Raw genomic sequence first — 24,392 nt, 5'->3', positions numbered from 1 at the left:
CACACCAAGAGAAACTGCAAATCAAATGATTGCGCGAATGTAAAACAGATTAACGCAAATGTCAATGTCCCTCTCACCACAACGCAAAACAAAGACTATATGGTCATGAAATTCATGCATCGTGTGACACTGTCCACATCGGGTGGGTAAAGCAGATTTTATCTTTTTATTTACACGTTTGTCAAATACAGTCCCCCTATCCACAAAAAAAGGGACACAGAAAATAACCTCTCTTGAATTACTTCACGGATATTTCTCATAAGAAAATTGGGAAAGTGTTCCATTTTCAATATTTTTCTGCGGAAACGGTCCTTGAATAAATGATAATAGGCATACAAAAATTAATATGAATTGTGTCCACTATAATCACGTTTACTAAAAAATGTGACTAAAATTATTTTACGTCGGTATGAACAATACTGCAATCAATTCCCGCTGTATAGAATGATCATACACACATGCACAACTGCTGAACTGCTCCATTTTCTTCAGTAAACAAGCTCTGCCACAAACAGAGTATTTATTTTGCTTAATGATGAATTGGAAAGGACGTAGAACAAAACTGACGTTACACCTGTTTCAAGACATTATCCAAGCGAGCCTTACGGCCGAGAATTTAACCGGGGGTCTTTATTAGTGTATGAATACGAAAGAGGTGTACAAACTACAAAATTACGACCTTCGATTATATCTAACAAAAGATACCATTTATTATATTATTATATATTTTTCGCTGATCACCCCAACCCTATTATACGGGTCTGAGACATGGACGATTACAGCATCTCAGCTGAAGAGATTAGAAACAGCAGAAATGCGACTACTAAGACCACTCGCAGGACACACACTACCTGACCACAAACGGAACGAATACATTAGTAAAAAGTTGAATATAGACAGCATCAACACACATACAGGAAAAATTTTATGAACACGTGACCAGAATGCCTGCACACAGATTGCTGCTCGCTCTACGAACCATCAGGAAGACGAAACGTTGGTGATTAACCAGAGGAGATGGAACAGGACCAATGGCCTAATCCGTAAAGTTGTCGATGATGATTATTATCTTTTTTCTGCGCATTGTTTTCAGTCGTAGTTTACTGCGGTTTTCATTTTAGCTCAACCCCGTAATTAGCTTGTGAACACATTAATTAAATTATTAACATAATGGAAGTTAGAGAAGTACATTTATAAAAGAGATGTAGTACAAGTTTACGAATGTGCTTCCTGATGGGGAGATATGGGCATGTGAATGTAGATTACTGTTATGTTACGGGCGTGGAAATGTGATTATAACTGTTCGCTTGTTAAGTGGTGGTGTTGTTGCGAACAATGCTAACATTCCTTACATTCACTTGGAGATATTCTCGCGCATTTCACAGAAACCTGAGCTTGCTCTCTTTCTCAAACAACTCAACCAAATCCACACAACTTCAGAGGCGCTCTCCGTCCGTACTAATTCCATAACTAGAAAATGGATGGACGGAAATCGATTAAATTTTGCATGGACTATATGCCACATACAGGCAGTCGGGCAGCGGAAGTTAAATTCTGCTGCAATCCTAAATTTAAAATTGTGTGAAGTCAAGATTCTGCCACGCAAAGCTGAATCGTGTCGCTGTAATGTCTTTATCAGCTGTATAAAATTATGCATTAGAAAGTTATAGTGGAACCACGGTTCCGGGGAATTTGACGTAAATACGTCTATACGGAAAGGAAGTTTATATATTGGCTTTATTCTAAGTATTTCCTTTATATATGCTTTACAATTGAGATAAGTTTGATTAAGACATTGCTTATTTAACTTGAATTAGTTACGCTTAAGATGGGTCTGTGGTAGCTGAATGTAATGTAATGAAATGTAACGTAAGGTAAGGTAATGTAATGTTTTATAGGTAACAATAATGCCGTAAACAGATGAGGTTTCCTAGGTAACATAACAATGTTTTTCGTAACACATTTTTGCCGAATGACCCTTCCTTATAGACGTATTTATGTCAAAAAATTTCTTCACAACTCTGTTGTATGTGATGAGGTTTAGATATATACTTGAACAAACGACAATAGGTTGAGTAAATAGAAGTTACAACAATAATAATTAACCGAATCTTAACAGTAATGTCTGGTTCTGGGTATATAACAATTAAATATTACCTGCAATAATATTAATGAAATGACTTATACATGTGATGCCGAAGTATAATGCTTTTGTGTCAGTGGAAAAAACTACGGAGTCATAGTTGTTTTAATCTTCTGCGCTTTGCAGTTAAAACGCTGAAGTTGCTTTATGTCCTGGGCCATTAGGCATGATCTTCTGTGCATTTGAATCAGTAACCCTACCTAACCTATCTCAACCAAATCACACCCCTCAGAGGTGATGTCCGTTTGTACAGATTTTATAACTACAGAATGAATGGACGGAAATCAATAAAATTTTGTATGTACTTTCTGTCATACGTGTTTCTTCCAATCTAGCCACATATATCTACATATTCCATGCAATATGATACCGATGGAGCGTCATTAGCCATTCCCTTGCGCGTGATTTTCTTTGCATGCGCGTCATTAACCTAATTCAACTTAACCTGACTCAACCCAATCCACCCACTACAAAACTAATGTCCGTTCATACGACTTTCACAAATAAATAATGGATGGACGCAAATACACGAAATTTCGTACAAATACACAACGTCATGTGTTTTTTCTCTTAAAAACACTCTAACGTCTGATACTATATACCACCATTCACCAGAATATGAAAGTAGCGAGGTGGTGGAGTGATGACACTATTATGCCACGGCCACTGCAAAACTAGTCTATCCTAAACTGACCGTCTTAAAGATGCTTGTATCGTATGAGTTACGTAAACTGAGAATGAATAGCACAAATCATATTCTTAATCGTATTACCTGGACACGAATTTGTAGAAAAGATATTCCATTGCGCATTACACACATACAAACACATAATATGCTTATACACGTGCAGCTACTTTATCTTAATTCTTTCTTGTCAGTTTCCCAATAACAGTACGTAAATTACAAGGTTCTATTCCAGGGCAACGAAGTACACATGTAGTAGTTGCGTAAAAGGCAAATCTAGTACAACATATGAACCATGATTCATGACATCATACGCGAATGAACCTTACTGTAACGTTTAGATATCTCAAGCAACAGAAATGGAAAACAATTTATGACTAACGAGCCAGGAAGTAAAAAAGGACTCTAATAGGTCACCCGTCACTCTAAACCGACATCGTGACGTCACGAATAACGAAAGTTACAAGAGATGCATTTTGCTAATATGCGCAGAACAATAACAAAAACAAAGAGGAAACAAACCGCGGAGGGCGGGAGGGAGAGAAATTAAAGAAAGTTATGTACCGCCTCGGAACACTTTCTACAAGTCGACAGTTACGTCACAAAGAAAACAACTCATACCATATGGAGGACACACATTTTAGTTGCATTTCAGTGACATAAGTAGATATGACGAGAAAGGTAGGGACAAGGCAAGTGAACGAATTTCCGTTACATACACCTCGACAAATGAATACAGCTTGGGAATGAGCTGTTTATATTTTACGCAGTCGTCCGGATAGCGACACACAAAGAAACAGGGTAAATGCACTCTAGGAGTGACGTTAAGGCGGCGCGTCCGTAACAAATATACATGATAGGCCCTAATAATTCTCAAAAAACAGAAATGCGAAAAATCGAGTTTCATCCAAATCTCTCAAAGGGCCGAAAGGATGCGAATACAAATACATTAAGGGTTTTTAAGTACAGAATCTCTTAAAATAAATAAAATTTAATTAAACATAATTATTTAATCAATATCATGGTTATCAATATCTGGATTCAATTTGTGTACGCCTGTGTAAAATATCATTTAAACCTTTACGCAAAGTGGCCTTTAAAGCGAACCAAATTCGTCTATATTATCTTTCCAGAATTATAACCATGTGATGATTAGAAACTATCAGCTAATTGAAATTTTTAAGTAAAATACTTCGGATTATTTTCAACGCTCGCTTGTTAAAATATCCGGAATTATCCTTCACAGAAAAAAGTAAATCGAAGCGGATAAACAATTTCATAAACAATCCAATAAATGTAGGCCTCTGATTCGGTATCGACACGGTCAGACTGCATGCAATTTGTACAGACATTTACGAAATTACGGGCTGTTACGATGAGAGCGAAAGGGTCGGAAATGGTTGTTTGTGTTGACAGGAAAATACACAGTTGTTATTCGAGACTGTTGTAGTATGAGTAGAATGGGTTTTAAATATGCCATGAAGAAATTCTCTTACCCCACACAACTCTGAAATTCATGAAATCGCCTTTTCTTCTGCTTGGCTGCAACAACAACTTCATAGTCCGGTTTCTGTTGTTCCCCGAGGGACAACTTTCGTGCTGACGTGGATACCGTCACATTTTTCAATTCTCACTAACGTGTTCTCACGTTACCAAAACGCTTCGTTGTTTAAATACTAAAGTAATAATTCTGTGAGACAGTACTTTGAAACTTAAGTAAAGTATTAAAAAAATTTAACTGGACCCTCTAATGCAGGAAGGAATTCTCTTACCCGTGGATTGCTGTCTGTGATGATTAATACATAATAAAACACGAGTTTTCAATTCAAAAGCGTAAAATTTAGCTTCAAACGCTAATATATGCATATGATCAAATCTAGGAAGATGAAGTGGGTGGGGCAGGTCTGTGCATGGGAGAAATGAGGAAAACGTAAAAACCTCAAGCGAACAGTTCAGTATTGATATCTAGGCGAAGGTGGGAAAATATTAAAATTGGTCTTAAATTGATAGGGTGTGGACTGACTGCATTCATCTCGCTCACGGTAAAGACCAGTGGTGTCCTCTTATAAACATGGTAATGAACTTTCGGGTTCTATAAAAGGCGTGGAATTTCCTGACTAGATCAGAGACTATTACCTTTTTAAGAAGGACTCTGCCTTATGGAATAGTTAATATTTACAATGTAATACTGGACTGTCTTTTAACAAGAACGTGCACACTGTACTGAATACGAGATAGCAAAGGTTATCACACCAGGCACAACAGTTTTGTGTATATAACAACTGATATAAATTTTCCGACGTGTTAATCATATCATGATCTAGTTGGACATGGAAAATAAATTCAGGACACACCCATAAACAGTAAAAATATTCCTCTACCTGGATGGTCAATAATATCTTTGCTTAAGCTGGAATTTTTGGCCGGTTACTGGGTTCATGGTTTAATAATCCAGGGTTTCCCTCACTAGAACTGTGAAAGAAATGGGATGTTGGGTTTAAAACAGATTAGAAGTTTTCATCAAAACCTGCAGGTTATTTCTTTTGACATTCATTTTCGTTATGAGTCGAACTACCAGTAAGCTCAATCATGATAATCGAGTACCAGCCGAGATTCGAGGAAAATAAAATAGGCCACGGCCCTTATATTTAATCCTGTTTCACAATTTAGTATCATCATACCCAGCATTCTAAATGTATGGTTTTCCGTACTATTTTCCAACTGTGAAACTTGCAATGTTGATCGAATGTTGGGGCGAATAACCATTTATGAATCTGACAGCAGTGGAAAGGTGTTTTCTGCAATAGACTGTTATTCCAGAGCAATCACCTCGGATCATGTTAATTCTCCATGTAATTCAGGAATAGAAAATGGTTGACGATGTACTCTTTTATTGTTTTGTTTATATTATTTCTTTAATTCCATCATCAGGATGAAACCTGAAGAGGTCAGATACAAAGAAATATAACAAACTGTTTTTATAAGGTCTGTGGATAAGAAGAAGTCAGTGATCAAGAACAATGAAAAGTAGTTCCTTCTCTCACAATTCATGGAGAAATTTTAAAAGCATGGCCTCAAAGAGAAAGAGAGAAGCTTAAAAACTGTACACAACAGTTCTTTCTTTTCTACTGGCTAAGTGTGACAGACCGGATCCGCGCATTATACAATATCAGCAATAGGCGATGAACCCTTCTCTCCTAGTGTTTACCGCTATCAATTGGCGTAGTGTAGCCTATATTACATGGAAACTCAAGTAGAAGGTGAGGTATACAGTGGGGCATCCAGCAGAAGAGTTCGGATTCGATCCCGAATTTATGCCTACGCTTTGGGATAAATGTTCTTCTTAAAATGGTAGTTATTCGGTTGTAATGTAAATATTTTAAAAATTATTCGTCCTTTCTAAACACGTCATAATTTACCATGAGAAAATTAATACAACTTTCCACACACCTCATTCTTTACTTTGACTGACTTTTAATCTATTTAAGGTCGGTGTTTAACTGCAAAGATTACTCCATATCACTTTCAAGTTATAGGGAAGATAAAAATAAGTGATCAGTACGTAAGAACTGAGAGGCATGTGGTCATTGGTCATTACCTGATCGTATTCTGTTATTAGACTGGAAATACAAATTGGAGAGTTAATGCTGCATTACGTCTTCGGCTCAGTTCAATGTCGACTGCTCTGAATATTCATTCATAGACAACAGATGCAGCGACCTAAGTATTTCAGTACCAGATTGTGTCTTCAGATACAGACGACTTAAAAGCTCCACGTATTTTTAAACTCGGCATCAAAAGGATGTGTATGGTCGGCTTCACGCTTCGGTCACTTTACACAAGCGGATGTTTCCGGGTGCCCGATGGATAGCGGATTGGGTGAGTTCAGGAGCAGGTCGTCCGGGCTTTAGCTAGTTATTTTATTGGTTTAGTTCTATCAGCAGTATCACAACTCAAGAAGCGGTAACTATACTGTAGCAAGGGCGAATCTGTGCGTCTGATAACCGTTTGAAGTAAAATGCAAAGGATCAGAAAGATGGGAGGTTCAGCAAAGAAGGAAGTGTATACTGTCAGTATACTATAAACATAATTTCCCAGCGTCAACACCTTGTAACTCGCTGTCTCATTTCATGTGTGGGTAATGTCTTTGATTTACCCACTAAGCGCGTTTGTTTTCCTTATATCCACAATCTAGTGACATTGGCAAAGCGCACGGTTTCTTTCGTCCCGAGTACATCACGTCTCCATTCATTTGTAATGCACGGAGCCGTATTTACAGGGGCATCGTCAATCGTGACGAGGGATCCACACGACGATTCACAACTCGAACAGACCAACCGACCGTATTTCTCCTACTTTAAGTGACCCCAGTCACGTCTCGAAACTTACGTGCAGCATCGTTCAAATTATGCAGGTCGCGAAGTGAAATTTTACACCTACCCTACTTTTACAACATTGAAACCGTCTTACACATAGCTTGCAGTGATGTTCTCAAGAAATTAAGTGTATGCTCTAAACATTTGTCATTCGATGTCTTTAACTTTAACAAACATGTTCATAGGTGGAATGTACTAAACCTGGGTCTTATTGTAGTGTAAAGAGAAATCCTTAAAATACTTACTTATTATGTAGGCTGTTAAAGTTATAGAACCATACTGTTCAAATTAAAGATAAAACTGTGAACAAATGACGTATATTACAGGGATTGATGAACACAAGTATGATAGAATGCAGAAAATAAAATTTCTTAATGTATGCCCTATGTATACACTAACACAATTTTGGCATGTACGGTAAACGAACGTAGAGGCCGAATGGTTACTCCTACTTCGTATCCGGGAGGTCGCAGGACCAAATATCTGTGAGGAGACCGGCTATCTTGACTGGGGTGTTTCGTGGTTTTCCTCAGTCCATCCAGGCAAATTCTGGGATAGGACCTTAGATTAGGACACTACAATTTCCTTCCATAACCTTTACAATTCATTTCTCATGTTATCATTCGACGTAATATAGTATAAGCTACTGATACCGTAGTTAAATAAATAAATATGTGCAGGGAAGGCTGGCGCTCTTATGCATACAAGACAACATTCAAACAATGTTCAAAAGTAACGCTGCAGAATACCTTCAATGCTATGCTTAACCTCGCAGTCTCCGTAATTTTTGGTCTATTCCATTCACTGAAGATGACCGTCTTCTGGAATATAATCTGATGTTGGAGCCAACAAGCACCTCTGAAACGCCAACTTCAATAAGACTACACGACGTAACATCCTACAAGACAGTCATCTTCACATTCACTGCCACGAGAACCTGAAGTCTCACGATTTCATTAGCTTTTGTCATAAGATTCGATCAAAACAGTTTTTATGCATTATCTGAAAAACCAGATGCTAACAGCGACGTATTGTCTACTAAAATATTATTGATCAACTAAAAACATCTTATTTATTAAATGTATTAATATTTTTGTATATTAATCTATGTACAATGCATTCAGAGGCTTAAGGCTTAAGTGGACGTTTTAAAAGTGGCTTACAGGAACTGAATACTACTGAGAATGCATACAAATACGCAAATAAACACATATAGATATAATATGAATTTAACGAGAAACATCATTAATACATTTATTTTAAATCTCCAAATATGAAACAAAATAGACCCACATGTTTTCTGAAGAAACAAAAAATAATACAAATGGGATGATATTGTGGAGTACAATAAAGTCCAGAGTCAAAATAAACTGCGATAAGCACAACTGTTCAGTTAGTTCCTCAATATCTGTTTGTCATGAACTGGCAATATTTTCTCCAGACTCTATTTTCTTCCTGATTCCAAACTAACGTTGGATATTTAAAAGATTCTTCCTCTAACATTCTGCATTCTTAAGGTTGAAGAAGGAAGACGTCAGAAATGGGATGGTCCCGATAACATTAAATGTATCACAATAACAAGCATTGATAAATACCAGGAACTCAACTTAAGTAGCACCCTTCTAATTCTTTCGGTTCTAAAACCCGCCTGCTGCACAGAGTAGCTGGTAGCACAATAATTACCATGCAACAGAAAGCAGAAATGAAATATAACGACCAGGAAAGTTTACGCTTTTATTACTGGTATGACTTAACTTTCTTCGATGTAGAACGTAAACAATTATACTATAATTGATGCAGTTATCAGCAGACTAGATCTAGCTTCAAAAATCAACAAAACACAAAAGGGAAAAACATATTTATTTGACACTCCTTGGTCTTCCAACTTCGTCATAAAAATGGACAACGGGGAACGCAAAGAAAATAAGGTTATTCTAAATTCCTTAACATTAGTCTCTACATCAGTAAATTTACTGTAATAATTGATTCAGTTACTTTCGCGGACAGGAAAGCATGCAAGTTGTCGTTATCTGATTCACCCAAAGTTGAAATGTGTTGATACAGACGGATAGACATTGAAAAGCTAAAAATCATTCCGAACGCGCTTCAGAAACACAAAAAACTAGAATCAAAATAGCCTTTATCCAGATCGAAATTCGATCCCGGAACTTCCAAAATATGGGCTATTCTTTGAAACAAAACATTAAATCCATATTCAAAATTCTGTCCAAGAAGGGAAATAGTTTAATGCAATAGGTTACTAACCAATGTCTCACCTCACAACGAAATTTAATGCATTCACTATTGGAGTCATGCAAAAATCTTCTCCACAGAACCTATTACGTTCTTCCAAAATCCCTTACCCCAAAATTCCCAAACTCCCAAATATGACGTTGGATGAGACGATGGTGTCACTGAAAGTTGCTTACACAGTACGCAAAATTAACAATAAGTTAAACAATTGTGTCCATCCTACCTGGCGGAAGACATATTCGACGTCAGTGTCGTACAAGCTGAGTGACTCTCCACCCTGAAGCAGGATGAATGCATTTTCGGGAACGCTGGCGTTTTCTGTGAGGCGCTGGCACAAACGACGACGATTATCAGCAAACAAGTTGTTGGACACAAACAGAGTATGTTCGCCCTTTGAAAATCCTGCCCTGAAACAGTAATATGAAGAAAAAGTCGTAACACCCCAATGTAAATTGTTATAGAGTTGATTACCAGCAACATTTTGAAATCTGTATGTCCTGATATTGCATAACAAAGATTCAATATCCTCCAAGGCCACTTACACCGAATCAGACTTTTCCTTGTTCCTTGTAGGAAACACGGTAAGGTATCAATTGTAGAAGTTTTTTCCGCCGAATAAGATGATACGATTATGCACACAGAACGGGCATGATATACGGTTCCCGTTTAACGCGTTTTCGGTATGCGTGGCGATTTGCACGAACGCAACCCCCCTCTCCCCGTATAAGGCAACAGTAGTCTGTTTACACGTTGTAGTGCTACAAAGAGGTTAGAACGAATCTATTGGCAGTGTTGTTCTAATGAACACAAAGCGAGTGGGAAATGATGTGGAAGACGATGGTCGTGTATGTAAACGTTCCATCCATGAGCAAATAGGGAAACTATTTAATATCTCGAAGAGGATAGTAAATAACGGCAGAGATTCGAACCAAGTCTCTCGAATGCAGGTCAATCGTTCTGCAACCCTATATCAAAACGCAATGATGACATAAAATTTTTTAAAGTGTTATTAAATCCATAAATGTACATACACACACATATACGCATACATACATACATATTAGAATGAAGTTAATACTGACAAAGTATGGTAGCAAATAAAACACGAAAGAAAACGAAATGTGTCTGCACAGGATCTGAACCTGCGACTGAATTCTAGTCTTTTCGACATATCCTATTCCAAACAAAACACATTTCAGGATGTAAAGCAATTCATTTCGTCAAATTTAAAGGCCTACGAATTATACAAATGGGTCGTACAAGCTCAATTATCGTCTTGAAGACGGCACACAAGGTGACCTTCGCTCGAAACATCGTTAAAGCGTGAAGGTGAATTACAGATAAGCAGTTCGGGGACAGAATTTAACGACACTAACCCCTTTAAAGTTTTCGAACTACAGTTACCGTCAAGACACAGGACAACATTCAGTTAATGTCCTCTCACGGAGTCATGCTTACTTTTGTATACAAAGGACTGCACTACTGTTATGTGAGAAAATATCTCGCTGTCAAAGTACAAACATTATAGTATACAATGTGTCCTTTGCAAGAAATTGCAGAAAATGAATGTCTGTCCGCATGTTTCGTAACTACAGTACGGAGTTTGGTAAAAATTGTTGGAATATTATGATTTTTGTATTAATTTAATTATAACTTCAAATCTAAATTCATAAGGAGATGGCTTCTACCAGAAGTTTGGTAAATTTATACCAGACTGCATGGCGCAACAACCCAGAAGACAGCCATTTCAGGCTCATCGCCGTGGAAACCCCAAATCATAAATTTTCTCACATAACGACTCGTACACAAAAACTGCGTCAAAATATAAAATTCAAACTGCAACTTTTATTTGAAATGTTTTTTGATGTGACGAATTTCTTATAAAGCGGAAACAGTGAAAATTAAGAAAGGATTTCTGTTTTGCGCATAACTGCTTTTATGGCAATTTTGTCGGCAATTCGTGAACATCATATGGAAGTAATAAGGCACTTATAAGTTCAAATAGAAAACAATGAGTAAAAAATATGTTAGCACAATGTTACTATAACTAAAAAGGCTACAAATAAATTGCAGTGAATGGAAGCCACTATAACGACGAAACAATCTAATAATTGCAAATAAACTCCACGCAAATTGGTTTTGGCTAATGAACAATTAGTTTTTTTCCACGTTTCTTCTTCTTTTGTCTGGATATGGTTTCGAAACTTGATGTAGCAATGTGACTGGATCCAGTTCTGTTATGGACAGCCTGTCAGGAGCAACGACCTGAATGTGTACACGCTGTCACGGAAGCGTGTCCGTAAAACATTCTTTGTGCTCAAATATAGCGGATTTCAGCCTTTTATATACATGTTTTATAAAACTTTGAGGGTGAAATTACCTGTTTAATACAAAGGAAGTTGGCTCAGCGGTAACGAGACTAAAATATTTCCGTTCCTGGCCCGAACATGACTATCCAGACAAGTGTATAATACTCTTATACTTAAATATTAGACCATGCACACGAATTTATTAAATGACGCTGATATCAGCGATAATTAATGAATTGGAAATTACGTGGAGAAAGCGGCCATACCCTAATTTAAAATACTATAACAACCCGCCTAAAGGGACTGAGGACAACCGCGACAAATATGGGTGATGTCTATTCCGAGCCGAGATTTGAACCCACGATCTTCCGAATACGAAGCCGAACTGCTAACCACCCAGCCGTGATGTGTTGGTTTCATAAGTGGGTTTGTTAATCAAAGGCCCATCAATTTACTCCAAACAGTGTCATTAATCTTGAAACTGTTCCCTCTACCGTACAAAATATTCCAGAACGTCCTTTATAACAAATAATAATTGGGTCTGTAATACGCTTACATAAAACAAGAATATATGGAAAGAACTTCTGATTTTCGTGGTATGAGCACAGCATCACTACAGGCTACTTCGCTCTCGCCTTTAATATTTTTAATTTGCTACCATTAATACCAATATGGCCGCAGCGTGGACTTTGAAGAGGGAGCAACATTTGTTAAAGTACGCTCCATAAATTTTGTGTGGAAATAAATCTTCAAAAAGCAGATTGCTGTCTTCTGGGTTGTTGTGCCCTGTGGTCTGGTAGATGTCCACCAACGTTTCAGAGATACATGCCGCCTCCATCATCAGGACGATGAATCTACCAGACTTTACGGCGCAACAACCAAGAAGACAGCATTCTTCATATTCACCGCCGTGAAAACCTCAATTCCTACATCTTTAACAAGCGTTCAACTTTCGCCAAGCTAGGCTCAATAACTTTCTTGTATAATGTAAACAATTTGTCAGGTACTCGAAATTCCTGTTTCATTGCTGGTTTCATGGCGATAAGTACGTACTGCAACACGGCGTGAAATCAGGTACGGAGAATTATATAAACATAAGAAAATTGATAACTAAAATGCGGATTTATTAATTTGTAATAAACGTTAGCTTCACCTTTCAGGCTGAAGAATCTGAAAGGAAACAGGCATCACTGGATCTTTCCAGAACTTTCTGTTTAGTATTTGTATCTTTGTTTTATACTTGTTTATCAATGTAGTTGTTCTTGTATTTAACAAACAAATGAAGCAGAAACATTTAAGAATAAACGAGTTTATATTTCAAGCATAATAGGTCCAAAGACATAAAAATATGTTTTATGTCAAATATTTTGCTGCTATTATTCAAATAATGTGTCCGACCTGTGAAGTGTTAAATCAGTCACAAAAAAGCGAAGAACGAAGAGAGAAGCACCTAATTATTTTTTAAAACGTACTGCAAAATACCAAATATATCCTACTAACACTTCCTTCCTGTGTAGACACAACAACATAATGCAGAACAATATCTTGTAACGGTATCAGTAAACCGTAAACATACGCCAGGAAAGAAGTGACAACTAACCAACTAGCCTCCTAATGGCCGCCGGGCGGGGAATTCCTATGATATGATTCACGTTATATTTGTTTCCTACAGCGGAACAATCATCGCCTTGATGATGGAGGCAACAAGGACCTCTGAAACGTCGGTAAACTTCTACCAGACTAAATGGTGAGGACAGCCATCTTCAAGTTAAGTATTTAATAAAGCTTGTACCACAGCTGATCACAAATGTTGATCAATTTGCAGTTCAAAAATGTATAGCAACGCTCAACGCTTTTATTCGCATTCATTTAACAAACTAGGTCTCCGAAGCTAAACACCACCAACATTTGAAAACTGCCTCTGGAATAAGATCCTGAGTAGGTCTGACTCGTTTCACATTCTTACAGGTCTATTTCCCAGACCCACTTCAATGTTAGACTCATACCTCCTCGATCTACCAAGCAAGGGTCTCCATATCGTAATGTTAAAACCCACAGACAACACAAAGTATCTCTTCATTAGATAACGGTTCTATTAGTGACGTAATGAGTGGTTATATAAGGGACTGTAATTTGTCCCTATGTTTGACATGAAAACGCAAACACTATTAATAAATCTGTCGGAAAATGACACAGGGGTTATATAGAAAAGCTTAGTTGATCTGAGGTTACACGAGGACCAGGTAGGCTGAACTCACCGGATCTCCCAGTCACGTTTTCGAGTCGTGACAGTTCGGTTTTGGATGCATCTGTTGGATACTGGACAATTTATTTGCTGACCTCTCCATACGCACTGTCTGGTTGTTACAAAAACATTGTGACTGGGCTGTGTCCACAACCGAGAATACAGACCCAACAGGGGGTGTGTCCTCTGAGTCCGACTGAAGATGGTACAAGCACGAAAGCAAATGTTGGTAGTCCTGAAGCAAGAAATACCGGGAGATGTTCTTGAGGGAGGCCGATCATGACAGGACCAGGTTCTGATCAGTAAGCAGAACTGACTGAATATTGAGATTAAGAATAAGTGGAGCTTTACCTCCAAGTACTATATACTCTACCTTCGCGATGCGTTAGGCAAAGGTGCACCAATCTTTTACACAGAACGATAATGAATGATTTTAAGGTTTTGATACTTGCTTCCTTCACACTGGAAGCTTATGGACAGTCTTAAGAAAACCATTCAAAATGTGCAACGCCTGCGTATTTGACACTCGAACCTGACAGCCGGGTTGTAGCCGCAATAGTAGTTGCATAGAATTTGTTTGTGTTTCGTGATTTACGACTCATCTTTCAGAGATTACAATTTATGCCCAAGGATGTGGACTGGATTCACCTGATGATCAAGTGGCGGGCTCTTGTGAGTACGGTAATGAACCTGAACGACAATTAAATTCTCAAGGAGTTGGTTATGTAAGAAAGTATGGTCGATTTTCGTCCCGACGTCTGAATGGTGGCGAACGATTCATGTGTACAATAACAACCCTGAATGTTGCTACTTGTCCTAAAACGTCCATGGTGTAGACAGGTTTGATTTATTAAAACACATTTTCAGAAGTGTAAAGATAATTTAAAATCACTTTGTAAACACAAGTTCACAAATTCTCAAATACGAAACAAATTGCGTTTAGAAACTTGACGATACTAGATACAATTTGACCCCTAACGTACTTGACTCCAGGATTTATCGATCAAGTTTTAATCGTAACAAACATATAAATTGTCCGAAATCAAGCAAAGGGTGGAAAACCTGCTATTGTTAGTATGAAGAAATACAAATCAACTTGCTGATTTGGTGGATTTTGAAAGGTATGTAGATACACCTGTGGTCCTTCGTTTCTTGCCGTTTCTCTAATGGTATTTTTAATCTTCTGCGGAAAGAAATTACCTCAATCTGAGCGACTGCTTGGAATTACCGTAGTAAACGGAAACACAAATCTGTCATTACAGACGCGTATTTTGACACTACAATGTGAAATAATATAACTTGTTTATTTTGACAATCTCATGGATACGCCTATTCTCGCTGATAAAAATATTGGCAAAATCTTATGAATACAGTGGATTCCGGTTTATTGAAACACATCGGGACCAGAACACTTTGGCCCAATTAAGCGAAGTTCCACGAAGAGAGTTAAAATAATGAATTCAAACAATAAATACAAACTTCTGGAAAAATAAATTCTGGTATAAAACGCTTCAAATTTACCAACAAATCTAATATGCGTTTCGTCGCATTAGATCAAATATTTATAGAAGTATAAAATGGCATTGCATGACGAATAAATTTCATTAACAGGGACATTCACAGGAAGCGTCTTGGATCGAAATCAAATCACTTTGCACAAATTTTGTAATACATCGCACTCATTACTCTCGTGTATTCAGAAACGTAAAGCCCTCTAAGCCAGCGATTCAGAACCTATGGTACGCGTACCACTGTTGGTAAGCGAGCAAATGTTGAGTGGTACGCGAACTAAGCAAGGAAATCAAAAGATAATATTAACATAAATAAGTTTTCCCTGAACGCATTTGGTTAGTGGTACATTTAATGAGTTAAATTAGAATTAGTGGTATGCCGGCGAAAAAGGGTCAGAACCCCTGCTCTAAGCTATTTAAAAAAGTGAAATATCATAAGCTGAATATAAACTTAAAGCAACGAAACAGCGATCGCTTCTGTGATCGCATGTCAATGAGACCGAAACAAGGACACTGAACAATATGATTGTCTTTATTAGGGTCAACTGTCATACAAATAAATCTAGTTTAGGCTTTAACAGGCATTTCTGCAAAACTGTTCCAAGAATTATACATGGTACAAACTGGAAAATTAGGCCTTCATTAGTTACAAATTAAAAGTTTGATTTAATCAATCCCCAGCATGCAAACGTTATATAATTATTCCAACATATTGGGCCGAACGCAGAGTTAGAGTAGGAAGGCAATTATCAGAGGAAGTCAGAGTAACGTCAGGTGTACCGCAAGGGAGTCTATTGGGTCCACTTCTGTTCCTCGCGTACGTAAATGAATCGACTATTAGATTTTTTGCAGATGACTGTATAATATATTAAATTAAATTAAATCCGTGGCGTAACAGCTCCAGAGAGCCAAAGCCTACTAACTTGACTGCTGGCCTCACGTTCACATGCCTAAGCAGAGGTGAACGATCATCCAACCAGATACAGAATAACGTGTGGTCAGCACGAAGAACCCCCGGCCATTGCTAGTTTTCATGACCGGATTACGCTACCCATTGTAGCCGCCCAATTTCATCACGATGCTGAGTTGGCACCGGTCCCATACACTGGTCGAAAGCTCATGAGAAAATTTCTTCTCCTCCGAGACTCGAACCAGCGCGCATTCCGTATCGCCGGTCCGAAGCAAGATGCCTCAGACCGCGCGGCTACGGCGCGGGACTCTGTGCAATATATAGGAAAATTATAAATAGTAAAGATATAGAAAAGATGCAGATGGATATGAACAGTCTGGGGGAGTGGGCGGTTGAAAATACTATGAAAATTAACCCAAGTAAAAGTAAGGCAGTTAGTTTCACGAGAAGTCGGGTGAAGGAACCACTAAACTATTCGTTACGGGACCAAGTAATTCCGGAAGTGAGCAGTTTAAGCTGGGCTGATCAAGTAAATTATACGGTGAAGAAAGCCTGGAAAACACTTCATTTAACAATGCGTGTTCTCAAAAAGGGAAATAGTAACACTAAAAGTCTAGCCTACACATCACTAGTGCCTCCGATTCTGGAATATGGGGCTGCGTGCTGGGATCCTTACAGGGAGGGGCAGATAAATGCGTTAGAACGGGTGCAAAGGAAAGCATGTAAATGTGCATATCATAGGAGCGATTCGAACTGGGAAACCCTGGCACAGCGTAGAAAGATAGCACGCGTAAGTGCTCTCTTCAAAGCGTACACGGGAGAACGGGCATGGAAAGCTATAGGTGACAGATTGCAAAGGCCATATTACGTATCTGAGCAGGGTCGATCATATTCGGAAAATTAGGAGCAGAAAGCAAAGAACAGATATCGGAAAATATTCCTTTGTAATTAGGACCATCCAACTCTGGAACCAGCTACCTGCGGATGTTTTTGGGACTCTCCTGTAAACCAAGTACTTTTAGGAAGAAGGTTAGAAAAGTGATAAATGAGGTGAAGTGAAGGGAATACATGGGTGGGTGCAGTGAAGTAAGTGATGTGAAGTGAGGTGAAGGGAGGTAAATCGGGGTGAGGATGAGAAGGCTTCATAAGTGTAGTGAAGTGAAGGTCCTGATGAAATGTGAGTGCATCAGTTCATGACGTATGTAATTCATTACTGTTACTGTCTTATGTGTAGTTGGTATTAATTTTTAAGTTATCTACTTTAGGTTATCTGTTGTTTAAATACTTATGCCTTATAGTTTTGTAATCTTATGAGTTGTTTTATTTTGAGTGTGGTGTGTTATTTTGTGTGATGTGTGTTGTTTTGTTGTGTCTTATTGTTTTTTGACGTAAATACGTCTATACGGAAGGGTCATTCGGCAAAAAAGTGTAACGAAAATGTGTAAGATTCGTATCAACAAATCGACAACAATGGTTACCTAGGGTACGTCGTGTTTACTCGGCATTGTTGTTACCTAACGTGTAAGATCCGTATCAACAATGTGTAAATATGGACCGACAACAATGGTCAGCTCGCGTGCATTGTTGTTACCTAGGAAACGTCATCTGTTTACTCGGCATTGTTGTGTTACATTACTGCCGTCAACAATCCGATTTCGTTATTGCGGAAAGAGCTGAGCTGTGAATCGCTTGTAGAAGTGCGTCGTAGACTAGATAATTTTGACATTACATTTCATTACATTCAGCTACCTTCCTTTCATTGTATTTATTGTTTAAATATAATTTAAATACAGAGACGTATTTACGTCAGATTCTCCGGAACCGTGGTTCCACTGTCAATTTTTGTCTTATTGTTTTGTTGTCTCATTGTTTTGTTGTGTCTTAGTGTAGCACCACTGCCACCGGGTAAAAACACATTTGCAGTTAATAATAAATAAATAAATATGACAGTTGTTTATATGCACTTTTTCCCAGTTTGCTATCTTTAAAACATATATAATTTGTAAACAATGTTATAACCCCAGGGATTGGGATTAGCCCCTTCTATCTGACCCACCAGAGGAGGATGTTCACCTGAACACGGGGCAGAGCCGGCTCCCGAAAGGTAGTCTTGTTTTAGAATTTTGAACGATGGGAGGGGAAACGTAAATGCACCATCGTTAAAAACCTTTATATTTATATTGTTGTAACTCGTGTCACAATAAATTTCACACTTGTCATAATGGTGCTTAAACTAGCATCTTGGGACATAAAAACAATTACCACTTAGTTCAGTCATCATGGCATTTTCAATTTTAAATTCGAAATACCTCAACAAAAAATCTACATTTTTAGGTATTTCCCCAAAGACAACTATGACCTTGAACTGAAAGTTGCTTCTTCCTCAGAAGTTCGCAACATAGCCTTGTTGATAATTTTGGAAGTACAATAAAATATTTATCTAATGGGGGGCGCTCTAATGGCATAATTTTCAATGCTGAACTTATTTAACAGCTCCAGTATTGAAATGTAATTACACCTGAATTTTTAGATGTATATTTTGTAAACATCAACCACCACTGCATAACAAGTTGCACTAGAATTTCTTCCACCTCAATATTTATAGAATCTTCAATGTCAACAATGCTGATGTTAGGTATTAAAAATATACCGGCACTGAAGTTGGGTAACCTCCAGTGGCATTAAACTCACAAAATCTCATGCAAATCAGTCAGCTCTTTCAAACGTTATTTGGGGGACACACATACACAAGGATACACGTGATTCTTTTAATATATATTTAAAAACATCGTTTTTCACTAACAAGGGCCCCAGATAGGTTGTCACCCCCCTTGACTGAGCTCACTTGAGTATGCAGAATGACAGTCGACCCTCTTGACTTCCTGGCCAAAATATTGGGTATCGACACTCAGTTTCTTTTTAATACACAAATTTAGTTTTCACGCTCTTAACTGTTACTTCATAAAAGTAAGCACCATAATGTTAATCGCGAAAGCTCAGTTGATACCATGTTTTCCTACAGTGCAGGTAACTCATGGTTCTATTCCCAGTTTGGTTTATCAACATGTCTATAATTGCTTCGGAGGCCGTAAAATTGAATTTACTTCCCACGCTTTTGCGTTTTACCCCTTGTTATTCACATTTGAGAACGAGTGTAAATACTCAACATTTTACAACAGGGAAACTTCACACACAGTCAAAATAGTTTGGAACACATTAGACTAGGCTGACAGGTTTGTAGCAATCCACATGATAAGCAAATCAAAGTTGTCCGGCTACATGCCATGTAGGGGCTTCGGGGGAGACAGTACTCGTCGTAAATGCAACGAAAACAAAAAAACATGCAACGCCACGAACATCTAACCATTGCTTACTTGATGCACAAGCAATTTTTTCTTCAGTCATGAATGTAAATTAGTTTACACTCCACAAAACTTCGCGTGATATTAATGGCTTGGCAGCATACCATGCACATCTTACCGTATTTTGATAATATGTAAAGCATTTTTAAATTGTAAATTAACAAACTATGGGAAATGTCACTAAGTTCATATACCAGTCAATAATTTACTTTAACAAAATCAATCAACGGTGAGACATGTGACACTGCTTTCAACATCCGGTTAAAAATATTCGTGGGCCGCATGCCGCCAGTGTGTTGATAACTTCCCTTAACACTACGCGACATTCATGTTTGAAATGGAATGGAGGGGGCCATCTTCTGCTAGTGGAAGAGTGGGTAGGCCACCTTCACCTATTGCCTAGATAGACTGCAGCTTTGCCTTCATGCATCCTGTACGTATCCACGGCGCGGTATTTACCTTTAGGTACTACTTTACACACGCCATTCGATGCTTAAAGTTTACGATGCAAATATGAATCAAGTCTCGATCTTCATGTTCATAAAATTGGTCACACATGCAAGCATGCTCTCGCACATATAACAGAATGGAACCACCCGAAAGCAATTCCAACATATTTTAGGAAACTTGTAAGGCATATTTCAAATGTATTTTTCTGGATGATGCATACGGAATTAATCCAATGCCTTAATCATGGATACTATTGACTTTAAGAGTACGTAATAAAGTTTTACTTACAGTCCAACAACCGAATCACATGACAAATTCCAAGACCTCTAGTAGTAGAATGCAGTAAATATCATACGTAACAAATGTTTTCAAAATGGACTCTGGCTACTACACAATTTCCAAACCCAGGGAAGGTAAACGTAACGTAAACATTAAATAGTAAACACTTGAGGCTACATACCGTAACAAACTTTCAGCCATGTTGAACTTGTGGCCGTCTCTCACGCACTCTGGGAAGCTGACTAACAAAGCTGAACTAATGGCGCTGAATTTAAACACAAGCATCACGCCACACTAACCACTTCAGTTTATCACTGTTATCACTGGAAATATATATCCTCTCCATTGTATCACAAAAACCTAAATAACACAGTAAAACCACATACCTCAACTTCATATACTGCTAGCCCAGATATTCATCATGGGTAAAAACATAGGAGGAAGGAAAGGATTTTTACAGGAATGAATAATGAACACAATTTAAATATTTTTAAATATTTTAATGACTTTTCTAACTGCTCCATTACGGACAGTGATGACTCCTATGCACTAAAACATGCACAGTAAAGAAAAATGCATGGACTCATTCATCAAATCCTTATGTACAAATGTCACTCATCTTTTGTGACAATTTTCTTGTAACTGAGAAAAAAGTTTCTTGTTTCCACAAAGTGAAAAATTGTACCATATATAATCCCTGAATTGTGTGAAGCATGTTAAAAATAAACTGTACTGTTGTGAACATTGTTTCCATCAACATTATGCACACAATTACACAAGATTCAGAGGGCATTGTAACATCCCTGTAAGACAACAAATTCCTCACTTTTTATTTGTTAGCTTTCTTTCAAATGCTAAAACTTTGTTATTGGTATACAATTGTTATGAAAAGAGATTACCAGTATACCACTCAGTCATACATAAACAACACAAAGAAAAAATATACAAAGAATACTGCCTTTCCCTATGAAAGAAAACTAGGAAAACCACCCTGAATATTCTGCAACTATATTTGCACTTTCTAAAAGCATTTCTTCCATCAATATGCATGCCATTTTTCCATACAAGTATGTTTTTGTTATGGTTGTAAACCCACACTTTCGAAAAACACCAACACTGTTACAACAGGTCAAACACCTATTAAGTAAACAATGGTTTAGCTTAAAATATGTATACAGTGACAGCAAACAATGAGTCATTTCTTACTCATCACATCCCATTGCATTGATAAACATGAGATCAAGAGGAAAATTAACAATATTTAGTGGGTTATAAATATGTTATGGAGTGTGACTTCATGCATTACACATTTACAGTGAATAACTGTTCAAAAGGAATGTGATACATAATGTATCTAAACGAAAGCTCTGAAACACAAAGGTTCGTGAGAGATAAAAATGTTTTCATATTAGCGTGTAAACGATTTCAATATAGGTTTACATTGATTTACATTATATAACATTCACATGATGTATAGACCATTCAACAAGACATTTACTTTTAAACTGCATGCACTGGATTTACTGCCCTTTACACTGATCGTGTTCACCTAACGTAAAACCCAAAAAATGGGGAATATAACAGAATTTTGTTACTTTTGTAAGCGTACAAAAATTAGTTTAAAGACAACACACATAAATTAAGCGTAATCCAGTTGATTTTGTTTTTTTTAATGCAATACGAATAATTGAAACACCAGTATTATTATAACTAAACGTTCTCGTCTAAGAGTGCTATATGTTTCTATGTAACGAATAACATTCTCTTGCATCATCGTCGTCCTCGCCAACCGAACACAAGAAGTTCTTCAGTTGCAATTAATTACCTTCGGTAGCCAATTACACAGAACACACCACCTCAGTGGAACAAACACACGCAATTACGTTACATGCGTCTCGTACACGAATCTTGGCAGAGCTGCGAACTTCAAAAGGAACCACAACAATCTTTTCTCTCTTGCAATAGTAGACTGTTCACAGCTCCAAATGGCACATTCGTAGTGGACTATGTGCTTCTTCGTCCGAATCATAGAAGTACCTTTGTTTCGGAGAAAGTCCTCTCTGAAGACGCCGAACCGCCTCTTTGATTAGACTACCATCACGCAGTAATTCCTGCAACATCTCGTACGGATCGTCACTTGCTGTAGATGAATCTGTTGATTTACCCGACAATTTCTTGTTTACGGCAATACACGAATGTCCACCACAGTTGTTACTCGGCGAACTTAAACACGCATCACAAGCTGAATCACCCCAGCTCCTGCTGGGTATTCTATAAGGTGACGCCCTTGATTTATGATGCACTGAGAAAGCTGGTCGCGATTTCAGTCCTGCAGATAAACGTAGGTTCTCTTTAATCTCAGATACAAGCTCCTCCATATCTCTAGCAAGAAAGTCTTGTGCTGTAGTGCTATGGCTAGTCGACAAAACACACTTCTCTTCTTTACTAGGCATTGCGTTTCTGTAGTATCCGAAAATTCTTCACCTCAAAGAAAGACAATAAACTTCTGTAGACACTACACTTGCTAGCCTTACTACCTTCCTCGCTCTTCGACAGTGAATGGGTCAACCATGAGACGGCTGTGTTATTGTTTTCTTTAGCACAAAGTAATTTTCGTCCGCCTAAAATAGTTCGTGTAAACAAATACAAGTTTCACCTATTAAAAACATACATATTCACAATTTATTAGTAGTAGTAAAGTTTATCTTCAACATGTAATCACTCTGTTACATTATTTTTTATAAATTGATTTCTATATACTAATGTAAACAAGGAATTTGGAACAAAGGTTGCGGAGTGATACACGCTCAAGGTTACTCTGTTCGTAACGTCATCCTGTGTGACGTCATACTATGAGAGTGTAAAGAACGCGGCGGGTCGAAATCAAACGGTAGTGCACTGCAAATGTCGAATACAGGGGGGACGCTGATAAAGGAATGGGAAAGTAAATATGGGAGTCGAATCCAAACGGACGAGAATAATTTAATTATATATACTGTTTGCCAGCAGCGACAGGCAAAAGTGATGAAAACACGACACCAAAAAGTTACAGTGGAACCACGGTTCCGGAAAATTTGACGTAAATACGTCTCTGTATTTAAATTATATTTACGTCTTTCGGAGCGCTTTCTCTAGAGTCTCTAGAGTGTTTAAAAATCAAACAACCCCCCCCCCCTTCTAAATGGCTATCAGTAACTTGTTTCAAATCTTTTTCAAACCATAACCGATCACATACATTGCAAGCGTATCCAAATATATTTTCATTAAAATGCTTATGAAAATATTCTGTTGCATTGTTATACCTTGGTTGCGCGATTCTTATAGGAACGCTTGTATTTGCTAATGATGAAGCATTAACTTGAAGTAATTGCTTGTTGCGAATTTTGTATTCCCTCATACGTTCACATTAGTTTTTGGTATTTCTTTGGGAACTTTAGATTCATTATTTAATAATAATTGCTTCTTGCGATTCCTACATTTTCTTGTATATTCAGCATTAGTTTTTGGTATTTTTTCTGAACTTTAGGTTCATTATTTAATACTTCTATTTTTTTACGTTTTCTGTACTGTCTCATATATTCTGCTTTATGGAGTCTTTTAGATTCAATGTCATCCATCTTGTACATAGTATGACGCAACAAACTAACGCAACAATAGATTTCTTAATAATTCTTATATAAGATAAGTACCTGTGATATTGTAAAACGTTTTTACCAGCACAAAATTATCTAATATACGATGCACTTCTACAGCCGATTCACAGCTCGGCTCTTTTTGCAATAACGAAAGCGGATTGTTGACGGCAGTAATGTAACACAACAATGCCGAGTAAACAGATGACGTTTCCTAGGTAACATAACAATGAACGC

The 24,392-nt window shown here is 37.6% G+C and overlaps 2 protein-coding genes across 3 annotated transcripts in view; both read right to left on the bottom strand.

Moving 5' to 3' along the window:
* Dip-C (dipeptidase C) overlaps positions 1 to 20,844 on the bottom strand; it is a 157,225-nt gene extending 136,381 nt beyond the window's left edge. Inside the window, exons 1-3 of one of the 2 annotated variants that reach the window (XM_022069805.2) lie at positions 20,705 to 20,761; positions 14,025 to 14,246; positions 9,681 to 9,864 (exon numbers count right to left, since the gene is read on the bottom strand). In XM_022069805.2, the coding sequence (XP_021925497.1) occupies positions 9,681 to 9,864; positions 14,025 to 14,246; positions 20,705 to 20,724 (426 nt within the window). In that variant the 5' untranslated portion in view covers positions 20,725 to 20,761. Of the gene's footprint in view, positions 1 to 9,680; positions 9,865 to 14,024; positions 14,247 to 20,704 lie in introns of both variants that reach the window. The other variant, XM_022069806.2, reaches the window with a different exon arrangement.
* Positions 20,845 to 21,008: 164 nt separating this feature from the next.
* On the bottom strand, positions 21,009 to 23,128 carry LOC110832648 (uncharacterized). Its single transcript, XM_022069821.2, has one exon. It carries the CDS (start codon positions 22,974 to 22,976, stop codon positions 22,497 to 22,499), a length of 480 nt encoding a protein of 159 aa, XP_021925513.1. The 5' UTR covers positions 22,977 to 23,128; the 3' UTR covers positions 21,009 to 22,496.
* Positions 23,129 to 24,392: the final 1,264 nt, after the last annotated feature.

Source organism: Zootermopsis nevadensis, unplaced genomic scaffold, assembly GCF_977971745.1.
Source record: "Zootermopsis nevadensis isolate Lab colony 2312 unplaced genomic scaffold, Znev_1.0 Znev_ptg000029l, whole genome shotgun sequence".
Taxonomy (NCBI): Eukaryota; Metazoa; Arthropoda; class Insecta; order Blattodea; family Termopsidae; genus Zootermopsis; species Zootermopsis nevadensis.
Note: the sequence above shows the minus strand (reverse complement) of the source record. Positions and strands in the feature narration are given on the sequence as shown.